This window comes from Henckelia pumila, unplaced genomic scaffold (assembly GCF_033568475.1).
Source record: "Henckelia pumila isolate YLH828 unplaced genomic scaffold, ASM3356847v2 CTG_461:::fragment_3, whole genome shotgun sequence".
Classification (NCBI taxonomy): Eukaryota; Viridiplantae; Streptophyta; class Magnoliopsida; order Lamiales; family Gesneriaceae; genus Henckelia; species Henckelia pumila.
Genome location: NW_027331831.1, coordinates 2,761,896 through 2,784,309, shown reverse-complemented (window position 1 = coordinate 2,784,309; position 22,414 = coordinate 2,761,896). Strand labels below are relative to the sequence as shown.

Below are 22,414 nucleotides of genomic sequence, written 5' to 3'. Positions count from 1 at the left end.
TATATCATGTCACTCGTATGCCTCATAGGGAGATCTATAAATTTTAACCTAATTCATAAATAAAATTTTAAATATGAATCATAATTAAATTTAAAAATAATTTATCCTATGTTCTAATGAAATGGTATATAATTTTGTCTCGATTAGTGTATAGACTTTTAAATTTGATTCAATTAGCATCATGCGCATTTGGAATTGATTAAGATACTTGGTTTTTTTAATCACCCTCGATAGGAAGAAATAATCAATTTAGTCATCTAAAATTTTCATGAGAAGTCAGCGAAAAAAAATGACAGTTTAGAAGACTAAACCATTTCCAAATTCCAATCAGTAAATAATTTGATTACATATATTAAATTACAAGAATAATTATACATAAAATTTCATGGATTCGTGGTATGAATTTCAAAAGTGTGATATTTGAAATGGATGCACAGATAATTGTGAGGGTTCTCAACTCTTTTAAGAACAATAAATCTGAATTTGGCTCCATAATCGAAGACTGTCAAATAATATTACAACCAGAACCGTCATTTTCTATTGTTTATGTAAGTCGATTAGCCAATGGAATTGCTCCTGCTTTAGCAAATGAATCCCATTTTTTTGCTAATCCTAGTACTTGGTCAAATCCACCAAATCACATTTGTGATATTGTAGATCGAGATGATTTGCGCATTAAATATTTTAGTTGGTTTCAAAAAAACTATACATAAAATTTGAACAAATTAATTTGGATTCGTTGCTATTAGTAATTAATCATGTAGAGATAATTTTAGATATTAAAAAAAAAAAAAAGACTAGTTGACTGGAAGCATATATAGAAATGATTGATTTTATGGTAATTCTAACCCCAAAAGTATCCGATACATATATATCATTGATCTAAAATCCAGGTTTACAAAGTAAATTCGTGAGATATATATCAGATTACTTTAATTTTTAATCAGTTTGATTAAAGAAAATAAATCATTCCGATAATCTTTGACAACAAGTCAAGACTCACCAAAGTCCAAACTCATAAATAATTCATACCTTTATTTTTTAGCTAAGTGATTAAGGATGTGGTTGAGTCGTGACAATCTAGTCGATCATAGTCGATACATATTTAAGTTGAATTAAATGAATTTAATAATTTACTTGGTTTTAAGAAACCTTTGAAATCCATTAAGCATGTAACTTTTGGACGATAAAATTTATTTTTCGCTTTACCATTTTGGTTTTTTTCTTTTATTTAAAAAAATTAGTTTTGGTTTGTTGCCTTTCTTATATTTGTCATTTTTCCCTACATAAAATAAAATGTAGTCTCACTATAGAAAAAGAAATTTAGAAAAACAAATATATAAAAATAAAGTTACAGTGTCATAGAAGGAAAAAATATAGTAAAAATTTTATTCCATGTCAGCTTTTTGGTTGGCAGCCTTGTTGGATATTTATTGAGAAATGTAAAGGTGTCATGTCATGGATTAACATCACAAGTTACGCTTTGCATTCCTCACCATCATTCAATTTTCATTTAATACTTTCACTCTCTCACTTACACCAATATTTATTTAATACGCTGTTTATGTTTATATGGACACACAAAGGGACTGTACCTTTGTTGCATACTAATTATGTGGACATAATTCAGATTTTTGTTACGAACTATAATTCACAAACAAAGCAAGATACACATGAAATTGCAATTTCTGAGATCATCTTAGATTTCAAATTGTCGAAATTGCTCAATGGATTAATTTTTATTATCATTATTGTAAAACAAAAAAAAAGTAGGTGAACCAATAATGAATTAATGACAACTAGACAACATTTTTTTTGTTTAGTTGAGCTTCTGGTTAATAATAAAAAGGAAACAATTAACTAACTAACTAAACCCAAGAAAATAAATTCTTTTTTTTTTTTAATACCAAGCAGATGCCACGGTAATGCTTCGTCCCATCCACCCCAAGGAGACGCCTCCAGATTCCTCGTTCACGGTGAATCCTGGGTTGCCACGTGTCCAATTACATCGGAGCGAATCAACGCTCATGGGTCGGATCTTGAACCCGGACATCCCGAACCGGGCCCGCCATTTCCCGAAAACTTCGCACCTCTCCACGCGATCCCTGCCCTCGTACGCCACCGAGTTTTTCATTCTGCGACAAAGCCCTTCTTCGATTCTTGCCCGGTTGGGATTCTCTGCGGAAACAGTCGCGTCTAGAGATTCGAGCAACGCACCGTAATGATCCCAGACTTCCCTCACACGCGCCGCCAGTGGGGCGGTGTTTGTGTTCAGTTCTTGCTCCACCACGGTCATTACGGCCGGGGACAACATCTTCACGCGGCGGAGAAGGTCGTCCCGTTGGTTCTCTGTAGATACGCTTTCGTCCGGAATTTTGTATAGTTTGAATGCGAAATTCACGGCCAGAGCTTCGTCGGACTGTACTTGCAGGTTTTCACGGCTCAAATCTTTGGTGGTGCTTGAGTTTTTTATGTGTATGCTAAAGCACACGCCTTTTTGGTTTGCCACATATTTGAGCCTTTCCCCGACATGTTTGAGCTTTTCTGCGGCCGCGGAGTCTGTGAAAGTTGTGATCTTTAACATGGCGGAGGGTTTTCCTCGGTTTATATTTGCTGCCAGTGCATGTATTAAATGCACGTACTGCACGCCATGTCCGATTTCAAAATCCACGATATGAATCTTATTCATACCTCGTTCTGAGGCGGCTGAGAGGATGGCTAGATTTGCGGCCATGAATCCAAGCTTGAAACACGGCAGCACATCGTACAACAATTGTGTCGCTGCGTAGTGTTCGTCACCGTAAAGCTCTGTTACAGGCTGCGGAGGATGCTCTATGGGCGACGCGCGAGATTTCAAGGCTGAAATCATGTGAACTGCGAGCCGCTGCTCTGAAGTTTTCCTCTCGTTGGTCAAATGTTGGAGGCGGGAGAAGACTTCAGAGGCGATTTCTGGCTTTCCTTCGGAAATAGCCACGGCGGCGTCTATCAGATATTGTTTAGGGCAGGGCAGCAGAGGTGAAGCTGCAGTGGAAGAACACGAAGAAGACGATGAACTGGGCGACGGAGACATGGGTTTTCCGGCGGGGTTGATGAGATTCAACATCGTTTCGGACCACTCGGTTGCAGTAACAGTAGAAACTTCTTCTGCATCATCATCGTCATCATCTCCCAACAGCCGTTTTTCCAGCTCCCGCAACTTGTGATTCAGCATCTTTTCCTCCGATTCCTGACTCGGAACCGAAGCTACAGACACCTTGTTCGAAACCAAATTTGGCAAGAAAGTACCAGTGGAAACAACGTTGCCTGTGTTTGAAAGAATCAAACTTTGTGGACTCTGTTGCTTGAGAATCGGAAGGCCACACCGGGGATTAACGTTATTCATCAGAGAACTTGAGACAGATGAAATCTCCATCGAAGCCGGAGGTAAATTTACCGTCGATTGGGTGGATGTGGGTGATGCATGCTGGTAACCATGCCTTGGCTTCACGTTTCTGAGATAAAACTCTAATCCCTGTTGCTGCTTCAAAAAATCCTGTTGCTGCTGAAACTCAGCAAGCGATCTCTTCCCCATCGGCATCGAATCGGGTCCCCGCCTCGCCAAGATCCCGGCTCTCTGGTCGGCCGGAATTCCTGAGAGAGGTGAACGGAAAGAGCCTTGCTGCTGTAGGTTCATATTCGTCGGCACAACGGTAGATCTCCTCCCGGCCGTGAAGAAGTCCGGCACGCCGCCGGAGAACCCGGAAGACATCTTCTCAGCCCAGAACTTTGAATTTTGATTTCTCGATTCAGACTTTTTCAGAGTATAAGAAATTATCTAAATATTCTATGAAGTATGAACCACAGAGAAAAGTTTGGAATGAATTCGTAGAGAGAGAATCGTAAATGTTGTAGAGAGAGAGAGATAAACTTGAAATCAAAAGAAGAGTGGGTTTTGAGAGGAGTTAGTTGTGTGCCACTTGTGTTGCGTGTTTTCTTTATTTTTCCAGATTTTGAAAATTAAAAGCTAACGCGTTCTCTACCGTCGGATATACGACCTTTTTTTGGGTTTTTTCAGGAATTTGACGTTCAATGGACGGTTGGGATTTGTGGGTCTGTGTTTTTGGTAGCCAACACGACAGGTTCTCGAAATAATCACGCGAGGAAACTTCACGTGAAACTCACACGTAGTTTACGGCATTTTTACAAAGTATTAATTAATTCATTAATTTTGTTTCCCATATTAATTTATACGTACAATAATGATTGGTAATGAAATTATGTTGCAAATTATTATTCCAGTCTTGTATTAAATTTGGATTATGAAATAAACTATGAAATTTGTATTTTCATCATGCAATTGATATTAATGCGGTGCACATTGAAATTGAAGAGTTAATTTTGTTACATTTTGGTCCGTGACTGTGAGATTTATAAAATATGTCTCAGGAGTCAGGATGAATATTTAAAATACTCAAAGTTTGCTCATAGAAAAAAAAAATACTTGCCTATTAATAATAATACATATATATATGTGGCGTGCACACATTAGAAATTTAAAATGTTAACTACTATCATAAATAATATAGTTTAAAACTTATTTCTCTACATTGAATGTAAGGGTATTCTTCTATTTAATTATTGATTGATGAAATAAAAGGCTGAAAGCCATTACTTTGCAATGAATAATGTGTCTTGTCACGACATTTTTAAATTTGTGTAAGCATTGCATGTGTCGATACGAAGTTTGCAACCTTATATTAAAATTGATTATTTGATTTACACTTCGAGGAACATTTAAAAATCATCCTGTATTAGTTTAAGTCCATCAAAGTTTATTTCTATCATTCAAGATTTTATAATTGGAATTCTTCTAAGAATAATCAACAAGCTAAACTCCATCCAACTATTAAATTCTTATATAAATTATTTATCTTTTAAAAAGCCAGAAAGCTAGAAAACACGTGTTATCATATCATTAACTACAATAACATGTCCATAAATATACATCTATTTTGATTAATAATTGAACCCACAGCCGCTGCCATGTGTATATTTTAGGTCATGCCAAATGTGTTCAAAATCGAGATGGACATTCGACTATTCGAGTGCAATAAATATATGTTTTGCTTTCTTATGTTCAGTGTTTAATTAGAGTTTCAAAAATACTGATTTACAATAAGTTTTACTAAATTCAAGAAAGATATAATTATATAAATATTTTTTACTTCATTTAAAATATAGTTTCTTTTTTGAAACGAAAAAATGATTTCATGTAGATGTATAAATTTAAAGGCATTTGTGGGTTTTATTTAACTGATCGATAGCTTTTCATATAGTTTTTTTCACTACAAATTAAAACATATATATGGGATATAATTAGCCTCATTAATTTTTCATAGAAATTTAAACAAATTAAACATGACATATATAGTTTTTTTATGCGGTACCAATTTACATCATTGTTTTTAATTATCAGTGCTGTAGCCTGTAGTGCCAATAATGCGTAATTAGTTAACCCTAAATTTGTCACAGGTGTCGATATACAAGTGTATACGGTTAAACCTTAATTAGTGTGGTTAATTTCACAATTAAAAAAAACCCTGAAATTTTCACATTCGCATCATCGTATGAAATACCATAATATGTATCGAGATAATCGTGCCGATGCTTTAGTTGGTCCCATTTGCGAGCAATGCCTCGGGACATTCGCGCACTATAGAAAGTGATGAAAAGAAAACTACTTTGTTTAATCTTCCTACATTCAAATTATACTTACTTTAGCAACTCGTTGGCTCATATTATTCAATGCGCACCGAAAAAATAATTGTCGTCTTTCTAAACAAAACAATACCAATTCTTCACCATGCAAAATGGTGTGGGCACAATAATAGAGAGTAACATATTGAGATTACCCTATGCTGCAGTATTTTGTTTCTTGGGCACACGGTAGCCGCCGACAACACAAGCATGGTCGCGTTCAAAGGGTTTAAGGGTAACATAATTGCTCGGCGGGTTTGAATTGATGAGCCTGCAACTTCTTCACTTCCTGGGAAAATACAGCCTCTGCATTCAGAGCTAATATTCTGGCCTGAAAAGTAAGGCAAATAGAGTTCCACAAGGTTATCTATGAGAATACATCTCCTTGGTACATCTCCATACCAAGAGCTCAGGTCCAATCTTCTAGCATACTGTTACGAACCCAATTATTATTGGGTCTAGATATTTAAGGAAATTAAGGCCCAAGTCTGGATGGCCCATAGGCAGTTACAGTTTAGATTGGAAAGAAAATAATAAAATGAGCTTCATTTCGTTCTTTAAGTGTTAACTAGCTTTGCTGAGGAGAAAGGACTAGCTAGCTTTTGTTCAATGTAATTCTCTTTTTATCATTATACATAAATTGTGGTTGCTGACACATACATGTGATAGATCCTTGTAGCATACGTGCAATGGGACTAAGGACGCTCCAATACTATTTGTCTTGCATTCAACACTATAGAACTTGAGCTTTTGTTCATACAATATTTCAAAATTATTTCAAACGGCCTACAAGTGATCAATGATTCACAAGTAGCTCGTGTATTTTAGTACATACATACACTAAGATATATAATAATAAACAAATATATTGGAGAATTCTATAAGCTCAAAACATTATTTGAACCTTAGCCCAATAAAGCTCTAGTGTGACAAATCCACCTTGAGGCAAACTCTTGACTTTTACCAATCTTGAATACTAGTAATGGAATTCGAGAACCAATATTTTATGAGTTCAAAATCACACAGCTAGATTTGTTAGCACCTTAATGTTGCTAGATTGATGAGAAAATAGAAAACATCCTCTTGGAACATTCCACTTATCTCCATGTTTTAGTATTCGAAGACAAAAGTGTGGTGGATCTAGCATATGCTGAGAACAGAAGCAAATGGGAGGGGGGAACTGAGCTATCGATAAATAACATATACAGAATGAAGCTGCATCATAACTGGTGTAAATTAATTAAAATTGCATCAGAAACTCGGTTTGTGCATCACCCAAGATGTCTTGAAGGGGAATCCGAGTAACTCATCATCTGCTTGTTCATAAAGAAATAAATGTCTAAAATCAATAAAGAGATGGTGCTCATAAGACTGAAATCATGTCAAAACAAAACTAGAAACCAACTAAAACTTTTGTTCAAGTTACTTGCATAACATAAATTTTATCGAAACTCGAAAAATAACACAAAAAACTTGAGGGGAGGAAGGAAACTACTGGCCAGCAAGTAGCAACAGACGTAAGTGCGGCCTTCCAACACACACAACATTATGATCAATATGAAATTAAACCAAACATTATCAATTCCACCATCAATGGCTGTAGCCAGCTAGGATCGGAAACGATTCCAGTTCCACACTCTGTACTCAGTCTGAGTTCCATCTTCATTCTCAGCAAATAAACCAAAACAAAAAGAAAAAACATATGAAATACGAAAAAAAATTCAATCTTGACGAATAAAATGCAATATAAAATAACCAACATTCATTGAACACTCGTCACAAAATATACCATTAAAATCTCTTCGTATAAACTACCAAATTCAAGGAACATCATAATAAATCATTTCAATGCAATCCAAACCTGAACGGGATATTCGTTTCTCATTATAAAAAGCTTCACCAAGAACCATATTCTTGGTGCAAAGAGCATCCTCTTTTCCCTTGGCAATGAAAAAACCTTCATGTCCCCGCGGCTCCACCACTACCTTACTTCCTCTGCCCCTCTCTTCATTGCACTTCCTCCGCCGCCGCCGCAATAAATTACTTTAAATGCATTATCAAGGCTTGTGTCTGTGCTAGGAACAAGGTAGGAGTTCACAAGGTTGAGCCATATAATGAAGTGCATTTCCATTAGTTATATATAAAGCAAGGTAATTTGAGTCTAGGGTTTTATTTTCTGCAAATTCCCATTTTAGCCCCATGAGTATAACCGAGTGAGACACTTTTAACATGTGCGTGAATTCGGGGCATCCCAAAAATACATTTCATTAAATTAATCGATTGATGATATTAATTATTAATAATTAATGGACTAATATTATTATACTCATTTTTAAAACAATCCATTAAAAAATCTTGATAAAGTATCGATGTTGTTGTAGTGTGCGACACTAATACTTCTCAGTTTCTTCTTAATAAAATTTTTAAAATTTTATTAGAAAAAGTTGGGAAATGCTTTCTAAAAGCTATTTAAAACTCAAATTATGTGTTGGCTTATGTTTAACTAAATTGAAATTCAAAAGTTAGTCATATGGTGATTATGATTCTCCAAAATTGATTCTATTTATTAGATCAATGTTAAAATTCCTCTAATCACTTATTTATCAAACATTGCACAACTTTGATTTTTAGACTTTGATTTTTAGATTTTCATATTTGTTTTCAAACACTACCAACTTTTGATTTTTCTTAATTTTTTATAATTTATAAATTTAATCAATTCTAAAAAAATATAATCTTTTACTAGCACTCCCTAAATCGTCAAAATTCTTATTTTAATTTGTTTCAAGTTTCAACTTAGCATCTTTTGATATAATTTGCATGGGCTTTTATTAGTATCTTCTTATAAAAAGATTGGGCTATAAAAGAATGCAAGGGCCCACACAATTTGAATTATTTGATAAGTGTGTGGGCCAGCTCACCATTATCTTCAACGCATCACTCACATAGTCATGTTTGATATTTTATATATATTAGCAAAAAATACATACATTTTGCTTGTGTAAAAAAGAAATTTTTTATATTTATATTTTTTTAAAGTAAAACATGGAGAAGTGAAAAGAATTTAGTAGGTAGCTGATAGAAAAAGATAATTTTAAAATAAGTAAATTTGGTGTCTTCAAAGTAATTATTATAGTGTGATCATGTTTTATATAATAGTATGTATATATATATACATTGGATGCTAATAATTTCAAAAAAATTGAAGTATTTCTGCATGTGTACATAATATATCTTATATCTATAGAGGTATATAATATTATAATTAAATTTAGTTAAGTTATCTATCTTATCATTCAAACCATTAATTTTTTTATGTTTATCAATCTTGTTAGAGTATGTCTGTTGAATGTTGTTATTTGTTAGAAGATTTTATTTGTCGATCGAACATATATCTACAATGAAAAATTTATATTTGACATAAAAAATTACCTTTTTAAAAGTGTCAGTTTGAATAAAAAATATGTATCACAAAATTTATCCGTGAGATCATCATTCATCTCGTATAAATTTTAATGCAAATCAACAAATGTGAATTTTAAAAATTATTAAGGTAACAACGCATTAACCAGTTACACCTATCTTTAGGTTAACTCGAATAATTAATACGAAGTCGAAAACTTGATGACAAATGGCGAATCAATGCTCACATTATTATTATGTAATGCCATTCACGTTCCACGAGTAATGTTAATATGCGCTATGTGGGAGGGCCACTTTTTAGGACTCATCACATCGAATCAAATTGCGCTGTTTTTATCCGACATTTTTATATGGAAAAACCTTTTAAATAAAAATACATATAATATATTTTCGATATTCGGTGTTGTTTTGAGTCGAATTATGATTGAGACTTTTATATTATGTATTTATTTTTTAAAAAGAAAAAGGAAAATAATATTTAATATTTCACATTTCATTTTAAACTCAAAACGCGTATAATATCAAAAGAATTTTCCATTGATTCGTATATTTTTCATAGGCTTATAAAATATCATTTATTTAACACATTATTTTCAAATTCCACGCCATTTTTTTTTTTCACGTGGATGTGGCCTCAGAACTAAAAAACATCGACTACACTAATTTTTTTATTTATTAAAAAAAAAAGCCAAAAACAAAACAAAAACACAAGATTGACTACCTACAGAAGTTAAAAGCAGGCCAAAAGCATCCCGTGTGAAACCCGCGTACGTAACCAAACGTTAAGGTAAGAATATTCTTTTATACTGACAAAACTTTTTCCAATTCCTCAACATTTTTTGTCAATTTATTCACGAATCACCTTATGGCTTTTAAAAAAAAAATAAAAATAAATATATGTGTCTTTGTGTGTGCATAAAATTAATTTATATTATTGGATTCGAATATTTTTTTATGGACGTATAATATAAAGTATTATTTGACATAAAAATATTTGTGTTTAATTTAATTTTAATTTAATTTGATATGTATTTTAAAATCAAGGTCAACACTAGCGCATTATTTTATATGAAATTATTGAGAAGCACTAGATATTTCTACCTCCGAAAAGTCCTGTCTCATTAGGCATTTCATTAACCACCTCCCCAAAGGCATTGCTCAATTTTCATCCAAAGTCCCAACGCAGGACTTCCAGACCCCCACTTGAAATCACCAATTTACCCTTACTCTTTTTTATTTTAACAATGTTTAAAAATGGGGGGTAAAAGAGTCTTTCCGCAAAAGAAAAAGCCTGGGTGGCATATCAGTAATAAATTCAAAAATGAAGCCCAAACAAAAGCCACTCCGCCCTATAAATGACCCAATCTCGTTTCTTCTCCAATGCCCCCCCAAACTAAATATATATATATAAAATTAACAAACTGAAAAAATGGCATCACGGTACGAGGTTGAAGTCACCATCACCTCCGCCAAGGACCTCAAGAATGTCAACTGGCGACACGGCAAGCTGAAGCCGTACGCCGTCGTGTGGGTCGACTCCAAGAACAAGCGCTCCTCCCGCGTCGACGACGAAGGCGACACCTCCCCTTACTGGGATCAGAAGCTCACGATCCCCTTCGACTCCCCCATAGAGGAATCCACCCTTTACATAGACATCGTCCACGCCGACGCCTCCGAGGGCACCAAGCCTCTCATCGGCTCCGCCAAGCTGCCCCTCCGCAACGTCGTCGATGAAGTCGGATTGGGTTCCCTCGACGACCGGAAGCTCGACCTGAAACGCCCCTCCGGCAGGCCACACGGCAAGCTAGAGGTCAAACTCAGCGTACGCGAACCCCGCTACCTTCCGGCACAGGATCCTTACCTCGCCCACTCGTCCCCGTACGGCGTGCCTCCGCCTGCGTCGAGGGACTACGGTGCACCACCCCCACCACAGTATGGAAATCCTTACGGCGCGCCACCACCCGCTTACGGTCCACAGTCGGGATACCCGGGTTACGGTCAGCCGAGCTATGGACAACCACCCACGGGTTACGGGCAGCCGGCGGGTTATGGGCAACCTTCTTATTACGGGCAGCCGGGGGGATATGAGCAGGGTGGCTATTACGGGCAGGCGGCGCCTGTGGAGGTGAAGAAACAGAGCAAGTTTGGGGGGATGGGAACAGGGTTGGCCGTGGGCGCCGTGGCGGGGGTGCTGGGCGGAGTTGCGCTGGCGGAGGGGTTCGATGCGTTGGAGGACCATGTCGCCGATGAGGCGGCGGATCGTGTGGAGGATGATTTGGGTTACGATGGGGATGATTACTAGGATTAATTAAGATACATTATTATTTTGATTTCGATGCTATTTATGCATTTTGCTGGGAAAATTTTCATCACCATATCCCCCAACTTTTCATTTGAATTTGTGTTTTTAAATAATTTCAATATAATGACCCTTGTTGAAAATCCATTCCTTGCTTTTATGAAAGGATTTTTGTTTATTTCTACTTTTGTTTTCGACAATAATAATTAGATTATAGTAAGCAGAATTCTCAAGTAAGATTTTTAAAAAAAATGCACAATGTTATTCGAATTGGAAGGAAAAATGAGTTTGTATCAAGAAATGAGTAAATAGATTATAGTGGTATTTATCAATTATCAGTCGTCTGCCTTCTTGGAAATCTGATGCTCGAAAGCGTGAATTAAAGTCCAAGTTGGAGCATTTAATGTAAACTAATCGGAAGGTTACATTTATACCCTATTACTTTTGTGTGGGGGCTGTTTGTGTCTTTGTGTATTTCTACTGTATTTGTTTTGTAGGGGCTGTGTGTGTATAAGTTTCAATTAAACATTCTTAAATATAAAATTTATTTCATCATTAAATGCAAATACACAAATGACAAATTCAATACTCTTATGCACAAACACACCCAAAAAAAAAAAAAGGTTCATTCTTTAACCCTCGAGAATTCAAGTATCTAGTTAAGTTTTTAATCACAGTAGCTTACAGCTCACTCTTTGCAAAGATGTAAGTAAAGCTAACCTGACCAGCAAGTAAAACCTTTGGGCCCAAAAACTAACAAAGCATCAGTTTCTTAGAACTCACCTTCCTTCGTTAAAACCAAGAGTTGCACACCGATACCAAAAAAGTCCCCTTGTAAAACCTGGAAAATTCGATGTTAGTATACGATCTATCCTTCGGGGTAACATCGAATGAACCCGTAAAACCTCTCTTTGCATGGCTAATTTCTGCAATCCAAATTACAAGAAGATATAAACTATATGTTTTTTTTTCACAGAATATTGTGAGATTGAAATACCCATATGCTCAAGTCCATCCCTGTGAGAAAAAGGAGTAAGATCCAGTTGAGAAATGAGTTTAACATGGTGAAAGATTGCATTTTTTGGGGGAATATTCATGCAACAATGAGATGATGAGATGGGAAGCTGAATTCAACTATATTATGCAAGGCATTTGATTTGTCCTTTTGGTGGATGTTTCAAGTCATCACGCAAATTATATATATGGACGCAATTAATTGCTCATTTCAATGGATAACTAAAATAAAATCGAGGCGTCGTATTGTGTATGATATGTTGAGATTTTTTAATCTTTTTGAGTCGCTCTACGTGTAACACAATCTCAAGAATATACTGTCGTAAGGATGCCTATAGAACTAATAAGATATACTCTCAAATATTATCTTGTCACGGAGTTTAAGCATTTTTAAGGGGTACAGGTTGAGGTGGCCCAACTAGGAGAGGGTTTTAAAAAAATATTTGAGGCCCGTGTGCAATTATGTGGCCTTTCCCAAAAATAAAAAGTGGATATTATCAATATATATATATATATATATAGTTCTTTTATGGTGCCCAACACTATATGTCCACTTCATGACCACCATGTACAAGTCAACTCATCTATTGTACCGGTCAACTCATCTATTGTACATGGTGGACATGAAATGTGCATTTAGTGTTGGACACCATAAAAGAACTCATATATATATATATATATATATATATATATATATATATATATATATATATATATATATATATATATATATATATATAATAGTGTATTTGCACACACCCGTTGTGTGTGACAAAAAATTTAAATTTTTTTATTAAAATAAATTTCGAAAAAAAAACTCTAATAAATTTATGAAAACAAAAAATGAAAGTTTTTGGGTTAAGAATATTAACCATAAGGAGTAGTTAAAATATGATGGATTATATTAGTTATTTTCTACTTTTTTTTTTACAAATAATTTGAATTTTCAAAATTAGTATTGTCATACCAAGATATCATGCAGTTTCTCTAAGACATTCTTGCTTAATAAATAGGTATAGATATATTGGATATTCGTAAGGAAGAAAATATAATATAAAAAAAATTGAGTAGGTTTCTTTTGAGATAAATCGACTTGATCTATATCTACAATGAAAAACAATAATTTTTTAATTTAAAAATTAATACATTTTCATTAGTCAAGTAAAATTAAAATTCTTCACACAAAATTGACTCATGATACCATGTTTTTGTGTAAGAAATTTTATTACTTTTCAAGAATCAAGATATCATGTTCTAATATTTTGTTAACAACCCTTATTAAAATTGATTATTGTCGATAACTTGTAATATCTCTGACGATGATGTCCCAAAATTTACAACGAAATCTCGGATTTGTGAGCCGATTGTAAGACAACCTCCCCCAAACAATTTTTTTTTTACTTAAAACACAACTGATTAGTTAACTAATAATCTGAGTTGTGATTGAAATAATTTATGGGAAAAGTGCAAAATTGGCCCTTTATATTTGTCATTTTGCGATTTTGGTCCTCTATATTTTCATATTTCAGTTTTAGTCCTGCATGTTTCAATTTTTGGCAATTTCGGTCCTTTTTATTCGAAAATGCTTACGTGGCACTGTCCACGTCAGCTCCACGTTAGCGCCACATCAGAAAAAGGACTAAAATTGCCAAAAAAAATAAAGATAGCGAACTAAAACTGAAATCTGAAAATATAAAGGAGTGAAATCGCAAAGTGACAAACATATAGAACCAAAAAAGCAATTTTTCCATAATTTATTTATCAAGGTCCAAGTGCTTGTCAATACTTATTAAATATTATTACGTCACAATAAGCCCAAAAGCGCAAATAATATATAAGTCCAATAACCCAAAATATTATAAACTACAATTTATAAAAATAGCATCTTATCTAATATGGGAACCCAACACGTTACAAAATAATATCCAAGCAAATTTAGGGGATAATATATGTGGCCATGGACATGAAATAAAATTATTAGTTAATTTTTTAAAAAAATTAATATAAAATTTTAAATTTCACCAATTTTTTTAAAAATGGTGGCCTACAAATATAGGGACCAAACAAATATAGTCAAATGCTGATTTAATATTATAATTGAAGAATTATTCACGAGCTGGAAGTTGAGAGGCGAGCTTTCGTTTTAGTCCTCTCAATTATTGCGTGGCATATATTAAATGGGTGACTGATTAATCAGAATATTTATGAATATGAATAAATTATTTATTTATTTAACATCAAAGTAGTACATATGCTCTTGAATTTTATTGCCTTCACTATTCTTTTTTTAAAAACAAATTATATATCACTGAGTCATGGTATATATATGTTATTATTAATTATTATGATTAACAATTCATTTACTCATTTTTAGAATTTATCAAACTTTTTATTATTTATGTGATATTAAAAAGTGACTACACATAACGATGAGTTTGAGCTCTGAGCTCAAAGGAGAGGGTTGCCCAAATCTATATATTGAATTTTCAGAATATCCGTTCAACCGATTTGGAACACAAATTAACAACCGCACATGTTTGTGCAAATATGGTTATATAAATACACATTGCATGTGCCAAGTATGCTAAGTAATCAAGATTTTAAAGTTCGAGAATAATAACTCGATTAAATGGTTGAGTAGGGGTGGTTCGGTACGGTATACTACGATATTCAACGAATATCGCATATCGTACCGAAAATTTCGGTACTGATATTTCCGATATCGTATCGAAAATTTCGGTATACCGACATGAAAATTTCGGTATGACATAAATCCATATTAATATCGTGTATATCAATTTTTTAAACTATTTTTAAAAAAAATATATCGGTATACGCGGCATCATATCGATATCGTGTATACCGAATTTTTTTCGGTATAACGAAATACCAAAAATTTGAAAATCTTATACCGATACCGAAAATATATACGGTTTTTTTTAAGAACAATAAATGCGGTATAACGGCATTTCGGTATTTTTTCCCAGTTCTAGACTTCTAGTTGAGAGTCCACCGATATATTAATCTCATAAATCTTACACTTTAAAACACAAAATTGAACGACAATTTTAAAAGAAAATCACTTGATATGTGCTTTGTAAATACGTTTCGATTAAAATTGACACTATTGTGCTATAATTATTTTACTGGATATTATTTTATTGGATGAACAGGGTGGTTTTGGAAAAAGTTAAATTGATCACTAAAGTAATCAGTATTTTGGGGGGAAAAAATACTGAAGTAGTGTGGTACAAAAAAAAATATTCTGATTTCCATTTTCATCTTGTTTTACTTTACGAATTAAGTTTATGCTGCATTTAAGTCAGATACATTGTGCATGATACAAATAATTGAATTCATTATTATATCTGAATCTGATCAATTATTTATCCAGCTATATCTACGGAAGGTTCGATCCTATCCCATGGGTATTATCCCTATGGGATAGGTGGAAGGATGTGATTGGTGCAAATCATGTGGGTCTCACATGATATTACCCCATAGGTAGAACCGAATTCACCATAACTATACCATTGATTTTAGGGTTGGGAATTACAAATTATTATCGAAAACAAGTTTATTTTAAAATATAAAATAATTTTACACATACAATAAATGAATATATATCTGATAATATGCTACAAAAATACAAGATTTGATCTTCACATGCATACCCGGGCAATGTAAATCAATGGGGACGTGTCTTGAAAACGTTGTCCTCGTATGCTGACGAATCAATTTCTATCCATTTAAAAAAAGGAAAATGATTCAATTCATGAGTAATAAATGATGGCAAGTAACCAACTAATCTTTTGCTACATTTCATTTTCTGCTCCAACTTCCAAGCCCTTGGAATTGAAATGAATATCACTGATCGCGTGCAGGTAATTTTGGGTTTTTAACATTTTCTTGATTCTGAGAGTTTGAATCTGTGAGTGATCTTTTTTGGTTTATAGTAAGATTACTGAGGTAGGTGTTTGAAATTTTGTCAAGAACTCAATCTGGTACTTGAATGTTCTTGAACTTTGTATTCATAATTCATCTTACTCCTTTTGCAGTTAAGCCGCAGCTTCAAAATCTTATCTTGTTTTCATTTGATGTCGTTAGATGATTAATGGACATGTATTTGCTGATCCCCCACGCCATAGATTTTGATTATCGGGCATAGATTTAGTTTTCTTGAGAAACATAGCTTTGCTTTAGTAAGAAGTGTGTTCTATGTCAAGAACTCACACTGAACTGAATCCTCCCAACTTCTTGTATTCAAATAATTCTCTCTATTTTCAGATGGTTGATTTTCTTGTGAATTCCAGTGTGGAGCTGCAGAGATGAATCTTGGATGTAAGCATTCTGGAATCCGGGCTGTGTAAAAAAGTTTGGGATTTTGATTGTTAAGTGCTAAAAATGGCTATGGCTCCAACAGTAAAAGTAGTTCTTGGCTCGATCGCGTTCGCTATATTCTGGGTTTTGGCCGTATTTCCGGCGGTCCCATTCATGCCCATCGGAAGGACTGCGGGTTCTCTCCTCGGAGCTATGCTTATGGTAGTTTTCCAAGTGATAACTCCAGACCAAGCATTTGCTGCTATTGATCTCCCCATCCTCGGCCTTCTTTTCGGGACAATGGTCGTTAGTGCTTATCTGGAACGAGCCGATATGTTCAAATATTTGGGCAAGTTGCTATCTTGGAGAAGCAAGGGAGCAAAGGACTTGCTGTGCCGAATTTGCTTCATCTCCGCGGTTTCGAGTGCCCTGTTCACCAACGACACTTCTTGTGTCGTTCTGACCGAATTCGTGTTGAAAATCGCGAGGCAACACAATCTTCCTCCCCATCCTTTTCTGTTGGCCCTTGCCTCCAGTGCAAATATTGGGTCTTCAGCAACTCCCATAGGCAATCCTCAAAACTTAGTTATAGCTGTTCAAAGCAAGATCAGTTTCGGGAAGTTTTTGTTCGGAGTTCTCCCGGCGATGCTCGTGGGAATTGTGATCAATGCTTTGATCCTTTTGTGTATGTATTGGAAGTTGCTGTCGGATCAAAAAGATGAAGAAGATGCTTCTTCGGAAGTTGTTGGAGAAGATGACGTGAGTTTCCATCGTTTTTCGCCTGCTACAATGTCGCACCTTGCTTCATTGAGGTCCCAAGATTTGAGCTCTGTATTAGACTCAATGGGTATCCACAGCCCTTCGAACGTCAATGCCAATGGCCATGAGTCTACACTCAAAAATCGTGGGAATATGCCTGAGAACGATATAATTCACAGCTCTCCTAGTGTTAATGTTCATACAGATAACACCGAGAAGCTTAGAAATCGAGGGTCTTTACCTGAGAGTGAGATTCATAAGGTCCTAAATACTGGAGCTGAATCAGTTAGAAACTCAGATGCTTCGAAAGAAACAACCAACTCCGGGCCTATACTATCAAAAAGGGGTCCCTCGTCTTCTGGGGTTGAGTTCGAAAATTTCGGGTCGTTCACAGATGAAAAACTTGGATTTTCCAAGAAATGGAAAAGGATGTTATGGAAAGCATGTGTTTATCTTGTTACTTTAGGGATGCTGGTGGCTTTGCTGTTGGGGCTAAACATGTCATGGACTGCAATAACAGCCGCGCTCGCTCTCATCGTTCTTGATTTCAAAGACGCCAGGCCTAGTTTAGAAAAGGTGATATGTTTCATTTTTTGTTTAACTATTCTGCAAACTTTTTGATGCCATTAACGTTTCTGATCAGATCTTTGACATCCAGGTATCGTATTCGCTCCTGATATTTTTCTGTGGGATGTTTATTACCGTGGATGGGTTCAATAGGACCGGCATCCCGAGTAGTTTGTGGGAGTTAATGGAACCATATGCACAAATAGATAGCGTAAGGGGAACTGCTATCTTAGCAGTTGTGATTGTTGTGCTCTCAAATGTGGCTTCTAATGTTCCGACAGGTAAAATTTGTGGGTCTCCCCAGTAATATTGATGCATCTGACATTGCACACTCACACTCTGCTTGTTCTCAGTGCTGCTACTCGGAGGTCGTGTGGCAGCATCAGCAGCGGCGATATCACCTGCGAGCGAGAAGAAAGCGTGGCTGCTCTTAGCCTGGGTGAGTACTGTGGCGGGGAACATGTCGCTGCTTGGCTCGGCTGCAAACTTGATCGTCTGCGAGCAGGCACGTCGTGCTCAGCACTGTGGCTACAATTTATCATTCTGGAAACACCTCAAGTTCGGATTCCCTTCGACGATTGTAGTTACCGCCATAGGTTTGATCCTCATCAGAGGGTGACTGAAACTCTGTTTTAAAGTTTTAAGATTGAAGATATTTTATGCAATATGCCACCAAAAACTTGACATGGTCAGTGTGCACACAAGATTTGAGTCTTTGGGTGAGTTTCATAAATTATTTTGTCATATATTATCTGTAAACTGTAACATGAGATAAATTTCCCTTTAAACGTTGTAAATAAATTTACAAGTTTGTTTTAAAAAAAAATTAAATGAAGTCCTTCCTTGAAATTATTTTTTGAAATATGATTTTTAATTTTCTTCTCAGAATGTCTATTATTATTGTATAAGAACTCGTATCGCAAATTCGAAATAATTATATATATATATATATATATATATATATATATATATCACATGGTAGTGTGATAATTTCTAATTCATAATATAATTATAATATCAAATCATTCTCCATTATACCATAATACATTTTTTAAAATAATTTTTTCATCAAGATAGTAAAAATTTTTAAAAAAATTTGAGTATAAACATTTCATTTAAGGAGTTAACAAGTCTTGATGTACATCATTGGTAAGGCCTGAGGTGACGTGGGAAGAAATTTCCCAGCGTTGCGGGTTCGATCCTCGTATGGAGCATATTTCCTGCTGAAATATTGTGGGGTATGCTCTGGGGATTGGATCATGTGCTCCTTCCATCAGATCCCTGCCGCTCGTGCACATCCCTCGATTTACCCTTCGCATGAGTCAATGAACCTCTGACTCATGTGGAATGGGATCCTCCTCTCGGGGTCAACCATTTTTTAAAAAACAAACTTCAAGCAGCTAACAAATGAGCCACTTGGTTAGCGTATCTCTGACAATATGTGAAAACAACACCCGACCTAAAATCGAACATGCTCCACAATTGTACCATCAAGAGAAACGAGCAGTGGTTCGAATTGCTTGAATCGCATTGAGAGCATATGATTCAATACTTCAATGAGGTCATCCATGATGAAGTGCTTTTGAGGTTAAATTCCTTGTAAACACTTTTCTTCAGTAAACAAAACATGGCCGTTGCTATCTCGACACACAATCCTTACAACAAAATAAGATTTTGATGTCCCAAGCGTCGCATCTACATTCACTTCAACAGTATCATATGGAGGTGGTTGCCTTGTATTAATTTGTGTTAAAGACTTAGGCCATCTCCAACAAAGCAAGACAAAGCAAGACAAAAGATTCAAAATCTTCTCCTTTTACAGTTTCATGCACTCAATTTAAAATATCAACGAAAGAGTCATCTCTAAAAGTACTTAAAAGAGGCCATAGAGCAAGTGCGAGTTGAGCAACATGTTTTAGGGAGTGTTTGTAATAGATTGTGCTTTTGTAAAAGTAATTAATTTATATATTATAAAAAAGTTAAGAAAAATCAAAAGTTGGTAGTGTTTGGAAACAAATGTGAAAATTTAAAATTCAAAGTTGAGTAGTGTTTGACAAATAAGTGATTAGAGTGATTTTAACAATGACCTTCTTAGAATCACTTTTGGAGAATCATAATCACCACATGACTAGCTTTTGGATTTCAATTAAGTTAAGCATAAGCTAACACATAATCTAAGTTTAAGAAACATACAAAAATATACAAAAATAATTTTTTAAGCCAAAAGCTAACAATCACTTTTTTTTAGTGATTGCAAACACTCACTTAAGCAAGTGCAAGTTTATTCTGATTCTGATATGGCAGTTCATGCATAGAAGGAACCAGCGATTTTCGTAGGGTCTGAAGTTTCGCCGGCTGCCCAGACATACGCATGGTTAATGGAAGAAAACTTTGAAAGATTTTTTCACATTAAGCGACAAGTTAATTGTATTGCTCACTCTTTAGCTAAATATTAGGGGTGGAATAGGGTTGAAAGTCGTCCCGTAAATCCCCTATCCAACTCACATTCCGAAAAGAATTGAATTTTTTTTTTCTCCAGATCTCGTACCCGAAACATTTCGGAACCCGATTATTCGGGATCCCAAACATTCAGGATCACGTCGAGTAGGGAGAGAAAATCCCGATTTTTTTTCATATTCAAATTTCGTTCAAACAAATAAAAAAATGTGATTATGTTATTAAATATATACTATATAGAAACTTATATTTATAAATAAAAATAAATATTAAGCTTAAAACATATAATATTAAAATATTCTTGATAATGTTTCAAGGTTTTGTTTTTCGGATACAATTACTAAATAAATTTAGTTAAATAGATTGTCAAATTAATCTTTTGAGTCTTGTTTTACATATTTATTCTAATTAGATAATTATAAATATGAATTAATTAAATTATTAATTTATTTTAAAAAAATACACAAAAATAAAATGTCATTTCGAGATTTTACAATTTGATGGTTTCAACAATAAAAATTATGCAAATTAAGTCCACAATTAAGTGTTATATGAGATGAAACCTAAGAATATTTAGCTTATTATATTAACAAAGTTATTAATATATAAAATATATTATTATATTATTTCGGGACGGATCGGGAATTCCGTAGGGATAAGGTTTTATTCCCGATTCCTCTACCGATATTAATCGGGATGGAAAAAATCCCAAAAGTTCGGATCGGAAAAATTTCGGGTTGGGATTTTTTCGGGATGAGAATGAGATGGGATTCGGGAATGGTCGGAATTTCGAAAATTTTGAAACCCCTACTAAATATGGAGTTGATTATAATAATCATGTTATTTGGAAATTGGAATACTATTTCTGGATTTTCTTCTTGATTACAACAAGTTGTATTTGTGGATATTTAGATTAATGCGATTTTTTTTTTATTTTAAAAAAAAAGGTAAAGAAAAGTCAGTTCCATAAAAAATTGGATTTGTAATTGAAATTGGATTTGAATTTTAATTCATGGAATTCAAATGTCATTTTTGGTGTTTGGAAAATAGTTAAAATATATATTAGAATTTAATAGCATAAATTTTAGAAAAGCGATATTTTGTAAAAAAAAAAAAAAATTAGAAAAACTTAAATTTATAACTAAAGTTTATAAATTTATCATTAGAAATAATTTTATTGTTTTTATAAACCCAAATCCCATGAAATTCGACCAATTTTGTAAAGATTTCAAAATTAGAGCTTTTTCAAAAGTAAAAAATTATAGCTTAAAAAACACTTTTTTAAAAAAATAACTACGAAATCTAAACGGGTTCTTAGTTAAATGAAATCCCATCAAATACCTATTCGGTTTTAAAATTTCATTTTACCAAACATCAAAATATTATTTTCAAATCCAAATCTCCTCCAAATCAAGTCCATCAAACACAATGCAAATTTCATGGAATTTGGTGGGATATGAAATCCCAAATCCTATTTTGAGCGTTTTGTATGATAGAATTTAAAATGAGATTGATATTTGATTAGATTTGATATAACTGAATGAAATCTAACTAAAATGAAAAGATTTTGTATGATTTAATGGGATTTGGGTTATATTGACAAAATAACTTTTTTTTTTTTTTTGTCAAACTAACTAAATATATCATCTTCTAGAAAAATAATACATTTAATTCATAAATATTTTATCACACAGTTGAATTTTTTTTTTGAAATCATTTTAAAATATTTATATATTTTAAAAATTATTATGTAAATTCTTTCTTTTTATGATGAAATTCAATTATTTTTAATGCTAAAAACTTAATTTATCATAATTCGATCACTTTATCTCAATTTTC

General features: G+C 34.0%; 3 protein-coding genes, 1 long non-coding RNA gene and 1 other non-coding gene across 7 annotated transcripts; 2 read left to right on the top strand and 3 right to left on the bottom strand.

The window, feature by feature from the left end:
• Positions 1-1,670: 1,670 nt before the first annotated feature.
• Positions 1,671-3,924, bottom strand: LOC140871674 (scarecrow-like protein 8). The gene has a single exon (XM_073274300.1). The coding sequence runs from the start codon at positions 3,746-3,748 to the stop codon at positions 1,901-1,903; it is 1,848 nt and encodes a 615-aa protein (XP_073130401.1). The 5' UTR covers positions 3,749-3,924; the 3' UTR covers positions 1,671-1,900.
• Positions 3,925-6,983: 3,059 nt separating this feature from the next.
• Positions 6,984-7,055, bottom strand: LOC140872386 (small nucleolar RNA snoR60). Its single transcript, XR_012147806.1, has one exon. It is a non-coding gene; the product is annotated as a small nucleolar RNA snoR60 (small nucleolar RNA).
• A 75-nt stretch (positions 7,056-7,130) lies between these two features.
• Positions 7,131-7,831, bottom strand: LOC140872200 (uncharacterized). The gene is made up of 2 exons (XR_012147771.1): positions 7,598-7,831; positions 7,131-7,396 (listed from the first exon to the last, which is right to left on the bottom strand). It is a non-coding gene; the product is annotated as an uncharacterized lncRNA (long non-coding RNA).
• A 2,689-nt stretch (positions 7,832-10,520) lies between these two features.
• On the top strand, positions 10,521-11,642 carry LOC140871582 (uncharacterized). The gene has a single exon (XM_073274154.1). It carries the CDS (start codon positions 10,589-10,591, stop codon positions 11,459-11,461), a length of 873 nt encoding a protein of 290 aa, XP_073130255.1. The 5' UTR covers positions 10,521-10,588; the 3' UTR covers positions 11,462-11,642.
• A 4,542-nt stretch (positions 11,643-16,184) lies between these two features.
• On the top strand, positions 16,185-18,851 carry LOC140871694 (silicon efflux transporter LSI2). 3 transcript variants are annotated; one of them, XM_073274344.1, is made up of 4 exons: positions 16,185-16,356; positions 16,786-18,127; positions 18,210-18,399; positions 18,472-18,851. In XM_073274344.1, the coding sequence occupies exons 2-4, from the start codon at positions 16,877-16,879 to the stop codon at positions 18,735-18,737; spliced, it is 1,707 nt and encodes a 568-aa protein (XP_073130445.1). In that variant the 5' UTR covers positions 16,185-16,356; positions 16,786-16,876; the 3' UTR covers positions 18,738-18,851. The 3 variants fall into 3 exon arrangements, with proteins under 3 accessions (XP_073130445.1, XP_073130446.1, XP_073130444.1); XM_073274345.1 differs by having other exon boundaries at positions 16,185-16,366; positions 16,793-18,127; XM_073274343.1 differs by having other exon boundaries at positions 16,186-16,356; positions 16,760-18,127.
• Positions 18,852-22,414: the final 3,563 nt, after the last annotated feature.